Source organism: Daucus carota, chromosome 3, assembly GCF_001625215.2.
Source record: "Daucus carota subsp. sativus chromosome 3, DH1 v3.0, whole genome shotgun sequence".
Classification (NCBI taxonomy): Eukaryota; Viridiplantae; Streptophyta; class Magnoliopsida; order Apiales; family Apiaceae; genus Daucus; species Daucus carota.
Window position 1 is genome coordinate 56,059,191 of NC_030383.2, and position 14,248 is coordinate 56,073,438.

Sequence of the window (14,248 nt, forward strand, 5' to 3'; positions counted from 1 at the left end):
GCATTTATTTTCAGCACAGTCTTTACTCCACATGCAGATTGCAGTTACGCTTCGATGATTGAATAAATAATTGTACACGTTCGATGTCGTTGAATTTTTTACAAGACGATGTGAAATTATTCGAGAAAATATTTGTTTTGTGGGATATATATATTCGGAGAGCAGATGATAGTATAAAGTGGAGCAGTAGTGATTATATAGGTGGATGAGTCTTTAGATAGTGATTTGGAGAGCACATGAGTCCTGAAGTCGATGCCTTTTTCGTAATCTCTATCATTCTACATCTGCTTTTTGCGATTGGGAAGATTTTGTTTGAAAACATGTGAAGAGGGGTGTATTTGATTGGGATTTTAATGGATTGTGTCTGATTTTGATTTTGTGCGAATTCTTGATAAAATGTCGCAAAGTTGACAGGATTTAAGCACAATGCTTCAAAATCCCATTGATTTTGATGGGATTTCAAAAAACTTAAAATACACTGAAGAATGCCACAAAATCCATCATTTTATGAAATCCAAAAAAATCCATCAGCATTTGAATACTATCAGATTTTAATGGATTTTAAACAATCCCAATTGAATACCATCGGATTTTAAAGCATAATTTAAAATCCCAATTGAATACCACCAGATTTTGTAGCATAATTTGAAATCCCAATTGAATACCTCAAGATTTTAATGGATTTCAAACAATCCCAATCGAATACCCTCGGATTTCATGAATGCAAATTTTTTTTTAAAATCCCAATCCAATACACCCCTCTAAATTAGAGGAAGAAACAATTGTTTGTAGAAATTGTGGAAGTATATTTGTAAAGATCATTTATAGCACAACTATTTCTTTGAGAATATGGATATCTGTAGCGAGTAGGGCCAAGCTTTAAGAATTAAGACTCGCCAAACCGAAAGTCCTGACTCCTGATCTATAACCAAAAGTTAAAATTGCTCTACTGTAACTATGGCTCATGATTTACAGTCGGAACTATTGTTGTGTCAATTCGAGTCATTTGTACAAATCTACACGTAAAAATTTGATAAGGATTTGGTTCTGGATTAATGATCAAGTCTATTAAGAATCAAAAATCGAATTCGCGTTCTGATGTTTGGGATTAATTTGTTGTATGAACCCGGACCTTTGTCCTCACTTTTTTCTTTCATTTATTCTTTTAGAATATCATATTGTTATCTCTCAAGTTTTGATCTCTGATTGTCATTCTCGTTCGTCATCTAAATGTAAATTTATTACTTTTTCGTTTACCAGAGGAAAAAGCGTCGATAAAAATCGCTGAAAGAATCGAAACTGGATGTCCGAAGACAATAGATAGTAAATCAGCGTTTGGACAGTGGACTATCCAATCATGCTCCAGATCAATTTGCTCTTTTACTACTAATATACATAAAATACGACCATTATACCCCCATGCAACATTGTCAAGAGACTCAAAACTGTCTTGAATACTCGTAGCTGCCACCTAATTCCCCTGTATCGTCAGCCATAGTTCACGCTTGAACATTTCTCATCTCTCCCCCCCTCTTATTTATTTCCCCTCAAAGCTCTCCCACATTAACTCCCTCTGCTTCTAAAGTCAGCAGCTCCCCTAGTTTATATTTCCCATTTCGCACAATTTTTTTCTCAAAAAACCAATTACACTCCTCTCATTCTTTCCCTCTAGCCCTGCCTCACTACATAAGGCCATGGTTCGAGCCAGTGCAGTGTTTTTAGTAACACTCCTATGTTTCCTGACCACCCCTCTAGGCACCTCAAGTGATGAGCAGTTCAACTACTTGAAGATCCCGGCAAATGAGTTCGTGACCTCAGTGAAATCCACACTAGATATTGTGCAACAAGTCATGTCTCTCGTTTCAGGCTTCGGTAACGCATTCGGCGATGAGCGTGTCTCGAATGCAATTTCGGATTGCATTGAGCTTCTTGATCTTTCTACTGATCAGTTAACTGACACTCTCTCTGTCTCTCAAAATCCTCGAAATGGTATGCTTTCTTTCCTCTTTTCTCTTTTGTTTGCCAGCTACACTCACTTTTTTTAAGAATCTTTCGCTTTTTGTTGTCTTGGTTTGGTCGGTTCGGATGCATGTATAATCAAATAAAGTTTGTGCACGAGTCATATTCAACTAAGTATCATCATGATTCATGGCTCAAAGCCAGAGCTCGAAATTTCAGTACTATTCAAATTCAACATGCAATAATGAAATTACCCTGTACTTAGTGTGTCATATCATTTATCATCCTGAGGTCATTTACCCCACCTTAATAGATGACCCAAAATATCACATCAAATTCAAAATTTGTGTTTAGAACTCACGATCCCCCCCTAAACGTCGCGTATCTGACATGTTTATCACCCGTGGAGAAGACCATCTTGTTGAATTATGATGTTTTGGGGAATTTTTTTTGAAAATGTGGTAAATTTATCTCACAATCTTTCAGGACTGATCTATATTCACACTATACGGCTAAAATTGTTAAGAATAAAGTTAACATTCGGCTCTGCATGTGCGATGATGTTTTTTTTTTTTTTTTTTGATGTTTAAATTTTAAATATACAGGTAAAGACAACAGCACGGGTCATCCGGGTGCAGACATGAAAACATGGTTAAGTGCTGCACTTGTGAATCAGGACACTTGTTCAGAAGGCTTTGATGGAACAAACGGCGTGGTCAAGGCTTTAGTAGCTGGAAGTCTTAACCAATTAAGTTCCTTAATCCTCCAGATCCTCGGCAATGTGGCTATAAATGGAGGAGGTAACAGAATAAGTGGCGATCCTGAGCACGTTCCAGCGTGGATGAAAGGAAGGAAGCTGATAAGTGGCGAAGAATTTCCAAAATGGATGAAACCGAATGACAGGAGACTGCTTCTACAAGTAAATGGAGTGAATGCAGATGCGGTGGTGGCAGCAGATGGCAGTGGAACTTTTAGTACGATTAGTGAGGCTGTGAAGGCGGCCCCTGATCACGGCCAAAGATTTGTGATATATGTGAAGAAAGGTGTGTACAATGAGTATGTGGAGATTAGCAAGAAGAAGTGGAACATTATGATGATTGGAGATGGTATCGATGTCACGGTTATTTCTGGCAATCGCAACTTCATCGATGGCTGGACCACCTATCGTTCTGCAACATTTGGTAATTACTCATGTCACGTTCACTTCTTTGATTCTGTTTTTTAGGTACATATCAATGGTCACTGAATATAGAAGTTAGTTGCAACAATTCTTTCAATACTATTTGACGACTCGTAATAAGGTAAGCCTATGTGCACAGAACCTCACCTAAAATTTTGATGCAAAGCCAGCTAATGGCGTGCACTTAAAATTTCTTTATCTGGAAATGGTTGGTTTTGCAGTGCATTCATCATGGGATCATATCTTTACTGAGAAAATATCCGATGTTTTAACTAACTGTTGGTTAGGAAATCACTGTAACAAGAAATTTGATACTCCCTGTTTTGTTTTATACACATTTCTAAGCGTTTTGACTACATAACAAAAAATAGTATTTTGAGTCAACCTATAAAACAAAACAGAGCCCGTTCATGTTAAATTGTAACATTGATTGTACTCCTTGATGGGTTAATAGCTGAATTTTAGTTACAATACTAAGAACAAATAAATGATATTGGATTTGCAGCTGTTAAAGGACAGGGATTCATAGCCAGAGACATCACATTTCAGAACACAGCAGGCCCCCAAAAACATCAGGCAGTTGCATACCGTTCCGACTCTGATTTATCTGTCCTATACCGCTGTGCATTTCGCGGTTACCAGGACACTCTCTACGCTCACTCCCAACGACAATTCTTCCGCGAATGTCAAATCACAGGCACAGTCGATTTTATATTCGGTGATGCTTCTGCAGTTTTCCAAAACTGTCAGATTCTAGCACGAAAAGGCTTGCCAAACCAAAAGAACACTATCACAGCTCAAGGCCGAAAGGAGGCCGTTGAGCCTACAGGCTTTTCCATCCAATTTTCCAACATATCAGTCGAACCCGATGTTATGGCTAACTCAACATACTCTTATCTCGGGCGGCCCTGGAAATTATATTCGAGGACTGTCGTAATGCAATCTTATATTAGTAGTGCTATAAGGCCAGAAGGGTGGCTAGAATGGAACGAGGCCTTTGCCTTGGACACTTTATACTATGCAGAGTACTTAAATTCGGGACCTGGTGCAGGCGTGGGCAGCCGGGTTAAGTGGCCTGGTTTTCATGCGTTGAATAGCTCGGATCAGGTTAACAGTTTCACGGTGGCTAACTTTTTGTTGGGTAATTCGTGGCTGCCGTCAACTGGCGTTAAATACACGGCTGGACTGGGGGTTTAGTCGTTCTCATGAACTCTGAGAAAAATGTGCATTTCTGTATTAGTGGTCTATTGACTGCTGTTCTCTCTTCTTTGTTCTATTTTGTTTATATGATTATGTATGCTACAGATTCGGGTTTTGTTCAGTAAAAATCTGTATTTGATTATATTATGTTGATAGTTTATAGAACAAGGCACTTGGCAAGAAATAGAGTACAAGCCTTATTGTTTAAAAATTGTTCACATCGCCTGCAATGTGATATGGTCATGAGGACGTGTTGATGTGATGAATCCATTCAAATTGAAGTGTTTGGACAAAATCGCTGTAATTGTGTTAATGTGATAAGATTTTTTAGTCAAATAATATTCTGAATAGGATCGGAATTCGAAATTAATAATTTCTTATTTTTATGAGGTTACTAAATCCGAGAAACTTATTTGTTAAATTTATTAAAATAAGTTCTAAATTTCTGACTTATTAGTATTTTTTGCCCGCGTTCCGCGCACGGACGTCAATTATATATTATTTATTCATTTCAGAAATAAATTTAATACTTCATACTATTTTAATTTCTACATACAAAATAGGCCGAAAATTTTATAAGTCAAAATCTTAGAGACTTAGGCAACATTAAATTTTTAAGTGATTTATTTCATCTTTTTGAAATTTGACTTTAAAACTATAATTGAAAGTATTTTAAAAATATTGATAATATATTTATATTATATTAAATAGTTTTTTTATAAAATAAAATGATAATGATAAATACTTTTTTTAGATTAAGGCAAATGATCATAATATTAATAATAATTAATGTTTCTTAAATTTAATCACAGCAGCATTTTATATTCATTTGTTATTTGTGAGACAATTAAATGAAAGAAAATAAATTGAAAGCGTCCTTAACACTCTAGTTTGGCGCCTATAACTTCACTTTTGAACTCCCCTCTCCCTCTCTCTCTCTCCCCCTGTCTCCCCTTCACACACACAGCGAAGGCATCGATGGAACAGCAGAGAGTTCAGAAATCGGTACAAGAAACTACCGAACAAGAAGAGATTCAACATGGCCCTTTTCCAGTTGAACAACTTCAGGTCTCACACACGCATTTCTTTAATGGGTTTGTCCCAATTTAGTTTTCCATCTCTTTTTTGGAGTCATTTCTTCAAGTTTTGCAAATGGGTTCTTGAATTTACATCCAATTAGCTATAATTAGGTCAAATTGGACTATTGGGAGCTGAAATTTTTGTATTCCCATGTAATTATGGGTGCCATATGAACCCTACATTCTTAGTATACCCTATTAATCTAGATTGCAAATTAGCCCTTTTCTTGAATATATTGTGTTTTTCTATTATTTCTTCAAGAATATGCAAATGGGTTCTTGAGTTTACATCCAATTATCTGAAATTAGGTCAAATTTGGTCTTTTGGAAGATGAAATATATGATCGAGATTGCAGATTAGGGTTTTAGATATTGGTGTTAGCTTGATTAGTTTTGATGGATAGGGTTATTGGTATTGTTGCGGAATTCGGAAATTAGATGAATATGTTATGTTAATACTGTTGCTGAGTTTTTTTTCTAGTTTTTTTTTTTTTTTTTTTTTTTAATCTTTTACTGTGTTTACTAACAGGGCTCTGGGATTGCTGCTGTTGACGTAAAGAAACTAAAAGATGCTGGTCTTTGCACTGTTGAAGCTGTTGCATACTCTCCGAGGAAGGAGCTTCTGCTAATTAAAGGGATCAGCGAAGCTAAAGTTGACAAAATTGTTGAGGCAGGCATGTTGTGCTTTTCCAGTGTTGTATTGCTGTACAATTTTCCTGTTGCATTTTCTGATTTACGTAATATTTTGTAAAGTGTGAAAGAAGCAAAGAAGTAATATGGAATGTTGTTGTTTTTTATATTTTATTATTCAGCTTCCAAATTGGTCCCAATGGGCTTCACTAGTGCTGGTCAACTCCATGCTCAGAGAGAGGAAATCATTCTCTTAACCACAGGATCCAAAGAACTTGACAAAGTATTGGAAGGTAGGTTCCCAATAGCAGCTTGATGCTTCAGCAAGCTATCTACTATCATATCCCCCACTGCAAATGCATGTCCTTAGGAACTCTTCTGCAAGTGATATAATGTGTGCTTTACACTGTTGCTGGTTGAATTTTGGTAGGTGGCGTCGAGACGGGATCTATTACTGAAATATATGGGGAGTTCCGTTGTGGAAAGACACAGCTATGTCACACACTCTGTGTGACTTGCCAAGTAAGATCAGACATTTTCGTTCTTCTTTGAGAATATTACACATGATTCTTTCTAGCCATATAGTTTTCGCCCACCTGGTCTTGCTAGACTCAAGCTTCTTTTAGGAGAATATTCAGGATAGTCATCTACTTATTGTGTTTTGATTCTGGTTTTTGTTAGCATAAACAGTATGTCTTACAGAGTAGTTGGTGAGGGTATGTGATGATGTATAATTTATAAACTGCCTCGACAGCTTGAAGTCTATAGTTACGACACCTAAAACAAATTCTCAAGGACAGTTCCAGTCAGCACCTTATTTGGTCACTGTTATATTCACACAAATGAATATAATTATTGCTTAGAATTCTCATTATTCACACAAATTTAGGAACTATAGATGGATTACAAATTTAGAGTTGTCTTATAAGGCATAGTATAGATATATGGCATGGCATTACAAAGCTTAAAAGCAAATCTCTCACGGACTGCTAACTCTCACCATTAAATATCCAAACCTTATATGGTCACTGTCAACATTTCATTTCAACATTATGATTGGATTGGATTCTCAAGTTTTCACACAAATTTGGGAACTGTAGATGGATTAAAGATTTAGAGTTTTTTTTTTTTGTCAGGAATGACAGATTTAGAGTTGTGTCTTTTAAGTTAGCCCCAAGATATATGAATGCCATGATACTAGAAGATTGTTTGGGGGTATTAGAACTTCATGCACCAGATAAACTACATGGCACTTACTGACACAGCATCTAGAAAACACAACATTGATCATACTTCTTGTTGTGGCAACCTTTTGCCTAAGTTTCTGTAAGAAATAACAGACATATATGCATATGTCTCAGCTTCCTTTAGAACAAGGTGGTGGTGAAGGCAAAGCAATGTACATTGATGCTGAGGGGACTTTCAGACCACAAAGGCTCCTGCAGATAGCTGACAGGTGTTCTGCCGCACTTGAGACAAGATATTTTGTGTTTTTTCAAATTAAAGCACATAGTTTTTTGCTGAATATCAAATTTCTGTTATCACTGACAATTCAATACATTCACTCAGATATGGGCTAAACGGGGCTGATGTTTTGGAAAATGTTGCGTATGCCAGAGCATATAATACAGATCATCAATCAAGGCTTTTGTTGGAAGCAGCTTCAATGATGATTGAGACCAGGTATAACTTCTATTTCAGCATCAGTATATACCTGCATTTCTTATTTTTGAGTTTGCTGTGTCACTGTCAACTCTTAAAAATTCTTATTTTGCAATGTGACTTCCACGCATGACAGCTTTTGCTAGATAAATATACTCCTATTAGATAGGTCAGAGTTAATAAACAGTCTTGTCAACATGCCGAACTGTACTGTGATACTTGGTCACAAAAAGTATTTTGTTTTACTAGTTAGTGTTTGGTGCCAAGTCATAATTTCATCACTGGAAATCAAAACAACTAACTTTATAAGTGAAGATATATGGGTAAGTTTGATTTGTTTTGTTATTAATTCCTTTAGATAGAATACCGACCATAAACTGATAAAACCTAATGTCTTATTTATAGACTCCCTTAATGCAACCTGATTAACGTTAGATAAGTAATCACAGTCCATCGGAGATTTTTTTATTTTTTTTTTGTCAGGAGTCCATCGGAGATTTTTGTTTTGATTATATATAATATTAATTAATCCAATAGAGAGTCAACTTGCCCAAATGTAAAGATTAATTAGGGTCAATTATCTGTGTTTGGATTGTGTATGTTATTTATTAAAACGTATCAAAAATATGCTATGTACTCCAGGCCAAAGAGAGTACTACCTTAATTCATCCTCTGACAAATCGAATACTGAAATAATGGTACATCATTCCTGGAGTCGGTAGTGGCATAACACATGTGCAGACTCGCAATCAGTGGTGATCGGCTGATATTTGTAAATAGAGATGTCCACCTCAAGGGGTCTATATAGGTGTGGCGTAGTAAAATGCAGTATGCCAATTTCTGAATAAAAAAATTAGAGTGTCTAAATCAGTCCAGTATAAGAATTCAGTCGAACAAGCTTAGTACTTGAGTATATCATCTATCCAGTTGGATCTGCACTTACAAAATACCACTGTTATGTGGTCGAATGTATTTGTATTATTTGCATTTAATCCAATAAACTTAATTATGCTATATGGTCTCTGTTTAGAACCTGAAGACAGATATTTAATACAGTATTAATGTGGTAGTCAAAGAGCACTAATAGGTTACTTATGAACTAAATATTTTGAAATGATGAAATGTTATATTTAGAGTGCTGAGATTATCATAAAATTTCAATACACGGACTTCAATACATTCTACATCATACAACTTGTCACAGTACTCACAGCATCCAACAATATAAGCAGTATATTTATGGTACTAGCACTATATTTATTTAAGAGGACATTTACTACATAACCCGTAAATTTCTGGTTCTTCTGTTAGCTAATTGGTGTGTACACTTTGGTTAGGTTTGCACTAGTGGTAGTGGACAGTGCAACTGCTCTGTATAGAACAGATTTTTCTGGAAGAGGAGAACTGTCAGCTAGGCAGATGCATCTTGGCAAGTTCTTGAGGAGCCTGCAAAAGTTAGCAGATGAGGTATTCTCTATTTCCTACTAATACATAATATGCTTGGAATTAAAATCATCATTATTTATTGTTGGCAGCATATATACATGATTAAAATGATTTTTAACTATCTTTTTTGGGATTCTTACAATATTCTAGTGTTTTTGTGCTTGTAGTTTGGCGTTGCTGTTGTAATTACCAATCAAGTTGTTTCCCAAGTGGATGGTTCTGCGGTTTTTTCAGGGCCTCAGATTAAACCAATCGGTGGGAACATCATGGCTCATGCTTCTACAACGAGGTGTGTCATTGCTTGTATTGTTGTATAGATAGTGACCATTGCCCTTGTATTGCTGATGATCAGACAACTATCTGCTCTGCTTACAGGCTAGCTCTACGTAAAGGAAGAGCAGAGGAGCGAATTTGTAAAGTAATTAGTTCTCCTTGTTTGGCTGAAGCTGAAGCAAGGTTTCAGATTACTGCCGAAGGAGTAACAGATGTCAAGGACTGACCCGCTCAAACAAATTTTCTGGGACCAATTGGCCATCATTCCTTTTGAAGTCAAGATTTAGTTCTTATTCAGCACTATAGAATGATTTTGGCAACAAAGAAAATCCACCAACTGGAATTGAAAGCACAGCAGAGAGCTGTGAAGCAGAACTGAACTTGCACCAATATTGTTTCAGAGATGAAGGCATCAATTATGATCCAGAGATGTATAAAGAGTTCATTCTACTTTTCATTTTCTTTTTGTATAATTTCTCTAGCACCAAGAGAAAAAACCTAGTCAAAGATGCCTCTTTTTGCGATAGCTCTTTGTTCTAATATGATCATGATGTATTACCCTCTTGAGAGTTCATAATTGTTGGTGACGCAAGTCAAGTTTATGCACTGAAATATAAATCTAAATCATTTGCTGCAGTTCCGCATAAGCTTGTTTTTAATTGAAATGAGGTAACCACTAATTTTGTTTATCATTTCAATTTAATAGTTTGCTGCTGTCACTAACGAAGGAGATTACACATTATTAGTTATCCAGAAAAAGCTCTTGAAGGATTTATGAAAGTGAGTTCTATACTACTTTTTCTTTTTTCTTTTTGCTAAATGAGTTCTATACTACTTGTTTCCTCATCTATAAACATCTATGAAAGTGATTAACAGATAGATAATAGATTAGGTATCAAATATCTTCTCTGTGCCTACAGATAACTAAGTAGCACACTCTTTCACTACTTAAACAAAGGCATCGACAGTTCCTTACACTTCATAACACTTCTTTCCATTGATGTATAAAAATTTACAAAAACACATAATTATACAATCCCCAAGTACCAACAAGAGGACATTTCCAGAAAATTCTCTTTGAGAAATTATGAAAGTGAGCTTTATCCAACTTCTACCCTCACTGTAAAGGTGATTGAGATATTTTAGTCATACAAAATCAAATATCAGGTTTCCGCTTACAGATACAAGAGTAATAGACACAATAACTGAATAGCACACTGTTTCACCACTTGAACAAAGTCATTAACAGTTCATCACACAAAAGACCGTTTTTGATGTGATGCTGAGAAAGAAATAATGAAATTAGCAAGAATCGTTTAATATAATTATTAACATCAAAATATATTTGCAATCATTAAAAAAATCAAGAAAATTCTGGAAATTAGATATATGGTAGAAAATAAGTATCGAACTATTATAATCTTCATTAATTGAATACTTCTCAATTGATGAATGTAAAACCTCTAGAGATTTGGTAGCATCTGTACCGAATATCTGCGGAGATAGATTACTATATTTTATCAAACTATCATGTAGCCAGTGTACAAGTTTTTCTTTTAACTGTCCTGTTATATCCTACTTAAAGTACTGCTATACTAAAGAAATAAATTTCTTCAGTTTATGCTCAGTGATCAGATGAATTTAATGCCCCTTTTATATAGAATGCCAACTAAGAGTCTAAGACAGACTTTGTCAATTTATGATCCTACTACTGCAATCTAGTGACTTAACAACCAAGTGCTCAAACTTGAAAATTTCAGAACAAACATGTCGAGGTTTATAGAGATTCAATCTTGATTATTCAAAATATCAGCATGCACAATAAAAAATTCTATAGTTACCGCTGATTATTGCTCAATTTAAGAAGCCATTGTACTTTAGAAACAACAAATGTCATCAGCTTGAGAACAAAATGTACTTTTCCTACCTTGATTCAATGCTTGCAGTGTGGACAGTAGTGATCGGATACATAAGCACCACAGTTGTAAGAGAATGTATGTCCGCATCTGAGAGCATTAGATTGAAAAAAAATACAAGAATTAGAATGCACTGATGAATATGATCAAAAAAATCAATAACCAACTAATTGATGAAACTGTCAAACTCAAAGTCTCCAACTGACAAAGTTGTCGTATTATAAGAATAGTTTCTTTAATTGTCAATACTTGGAGTTCGTGAACATGAGATAATCATAAAATCATTGGAGTGTCACAGAACAAAAGATGGCCAACTCTACGGAAAAGCATCAAAACAAGACCTAAATAGGTCTGAGGGACAGATTTAGCATTGCAGGCTCAAAACCGCAAGTGCTATGTTAAAAAATGAGAATATTATCACTGGGCCATTTCCATATATAGTCAATTGTTAAAGGTTATAGTAAAATATTTTAAGAGGAGGAATAAATTAAAAGAAAAGGTCACTAAAGGCAGCTGAGATTTGAACCCCAGTTACACTGGAAGGATGTTCAGTATCTTATCCATGGATAGGCGCCATGCTAGTTTCCCCCTTTTCACACAGGTAGTTCCGTCCCTGCCTGTATTAAACTTTACCTCTTTGCAGACAGACAGCTGAAGAAATTTTCAATCAGTACTACGTGCTTCCTCTAATTACTGTCTTATTTCAATAATGCTTAGAACTACATTACACAATCAGAATTTGGTTCAAAATACAACATTTAAATTGAGCACAAGTCATAGCCCATAGGACATGCACAAGTACTATGAATAACCATTTTGAAGATCCGACTCCAGTTAGAAATTATTAGCACGATACATAATCATAATCACTAACAAATAAAAATGGCACACAAGTAGAATTCAGACCTGCATCTCATGGCTAAGCAGCCTTCAGTCCTTTCTTTTTCTTAGCAAGTTGCATGAACATAATATCCTATCTCCCTCTCATTATTATGTAACTTTTGAAACTCCCTGCATGTAATCTCAGAAGGCCATGGAACTTTAAACTTTGCACAGAACAAGCTATAGCACATAGGACATTTACAAAGACATGCCAAAAAGTCAAATATCGCATAAAATGAGTTGGATGTAGTTGAATTTCAACATTAACTTATCCTGTCAAATTTAATTAAGAGTGTAACCAAAATAATTTGGATGTTAACAATTAACAAAAATACGTCAAAATTGACATTTCATGAGTTCTCTGTAATATATAAGTTAAAATATTAAATCTAAAACATACATAATGAAATTAGTTGGGTAATAAAGAGTTGTACATCAATGAAAACATAACTACAAAGATTTATGTACTTCTTATTTATCAATTATTCAAGATAGTGACAACCATATATATGGAAAAACAAAGTTCAAGCATAATCAAGAATTTAGCCATCATTTATATGGATTTTTTTACAATGTCATTATATGCATCTGCAGCAGCTCTATTGTATGCAATCATTTTTCTAATTTTGTATTGTCCTCTTCCAACATACGTATTTGCTACGATAATTTCTATTTGTCCATTTTCTTCCCATGTATCAAGAACTTCAACATTGAATCCACTCTTTTGACATATTTCAAATAATAGTGTAACTGGATGTCTTGTCACGGTTGATGGAGTAATTATAGGTTGCAACAACTTATTAATGACCTGTTTCAACATACAAAAAAGGTTAATTAGGTGACAAATACATCATAATATCAAGCATAATAAAATAATGTAAAATTTATTATTGAAAATCACAGCTTACTATGAATATATATACCTTCGAGGTGGTTTCATTACAATTGTTACTATCAAGGAACACAGCTCCAATAGTTGATTCAACAATATTAGCAAGGGTCTTTGGTGCATCAATTAATCCCACCGAAGACAAATGATATTTCGATAAAGTGCTAATGAATTCTTCAATCTGCATTACTTGTCACATATCAGATAAATATAAAACTTCTGCAAATCTCAGCTAATCTCAAGTGATCATAAACATGTTATCTCTTTCCTTGCTAATTTAACCAGAGATATCAACACGTATTTAAGATTAATAAAAACCATCATAAAGGTATAACTCATGAAATATCACATCTTTAATTAAATCAGAATGTAATCGGTAAATCGGTAAAATATTTTTTTAGGATTAATCAGGAATTTTTCAATAAATCGGAATCTCTAAAATACTGAGCAAAAGTGATTCTTTCCGGAATTATAATTTTTGTTTATCATTCCCTGTTATCTTTGACTAACAAATTGGGAAAAACATGAGGGTAAAATAACTAACTTGGGCACCAAGCAGAGGCCTATCATGACGTAAGAATCTGAATAACCCATGTTGAGCTGCAGCTCGTGCGAGTTTCTCGGTGCTGACATTAGCGGACCGTAACTGAGTCAGCTCACCCGGCGACAAATCAGGATACAGAGCAAACTGTTCTGTCCCCACGAGAAAATTGAGTACTGTATCTCCTATGTATTCAAGCCGTTCATACGAGGTTTTCGAACCATATTTTGTGCAGGAAGGATCCGTGTAAGCTTCTTCTAGCAACTTCTTGTCTTTAAAACTATATCCAATTATTTCCTCGACTTGTTGGATGCTTGAACTCGACTGGCCTTTGAAATTTTCTTCATCTCCTTGTTCTGATCTCCCTGTTTCGAGTTTTCGAAATTGCTCCGTAATTTCTTCCATATAGTCTATAGTCTAATCTCTCTGGTATTTAATTTTATGTAGTATGCGAAGAATATGGATGAGAAGAAAAGCCAAAGATTGATTAATTGATTGCGTGTATATCTGTTTTTATATGATGCATGGAGTAGGCACGGAAGATCACACCTGAAATCTGAATCCGATTTCGATATTACTTGAAATAAGAAT

General features: G+C 35.1%; 3 protein-coding genes across 5 annotated transcripts; 2 read left to right on the forward strand and 1 right to left on the reverse strand.

The window, feature by feature from the left end:
* Positions 1-1,418: 1,418 nt before the first annotated feature.
* Positions 1,419-4,481, forward strand: LOC108215117 (pectinesterase/pectinesterase inhibitor PPE8B). Its single transcript, XM_017387466.2, has 3 exons — positions 1,419-1,989; positions 2,565-3,140; positions 3,645-4,481. The coding sequence occupies exons 1-3, from the start codon at positions 1,695-1,697 to the stop codon at positions 4,334-4,336; spliced, it is 1,563 nt and encodes a 520-aa protein (XP_017242955.1). The 5' UTR covers positions 1,419-1,694; the 3' UTR covers positions 4,337-4,481.
* A 757-nt stretch (positions 4,482-5,238) lies between these two features.
* Positions 5,239-10,065, forward strand: LOC108211502 (DNA repair protein RAD51 homolog). Its single transcript, XM_017383113.2, has 9 exons — positions 5,239-5,407; positions 5,948-6,092; positions 6,231-6,341; positions 6,479-6,570; positions 7,410-7,504; positions 7,618-7,731; positions 9,048-9,177; positions 9,324-9,445; positions 9,532-10,065. Exons 1-9 carry the CDS (start codon positions 5,318-5,320, stop codon positions 9,653-9,655), a joined length of 1,023 nt encoding a protein of 340 aa, XP_017238602.1. The 5' UTR covers positions 5,239-5,317; the 3' UTR covers positions 9,656-10,065.
* A 312-nt stretch (positions 10,066-10,377) lies between these two features.
* Positions 10,378-14,248, reverse strand: LOC108211503 (ribonuclease 3-like protein 3). 3 transcript variants are annotated; one of them, XM_064089568.1, is made up of 5 exons: positions 13,661-14,248; positions 13,151-13,297; positions 12,252-13,035; positions 11,357-11,435; positions 10,378-10,549 (listed from the first exon to the last, which is right to left on the reverse strand). In XM_064089568.1, the coding sequence occupies exons 1-3, from the start codon at positions 14,060-14,062 to the stop codon at positions 12,781-12,783; spliced, it is 804 nt and encodes a 267-aa protein (XP_063945638.1). In that variant the 5' UTR covers positions 14,063-14,248; the 3' UTR covers positions 10,378-10,549; positions 11,357-11,435; positions 12,252-12,780. The 3 variants fall into 3 exon arrangements, with proteins under 3 accessions (XP_063945638.1, XP_017238603.1, XP_063945637.1); XM_017383114.2 differs by having other exon boundaries at positions 10,378-10,711; XM_064089567.1 differs by having other exon boundaries at positions 10,378-11,435.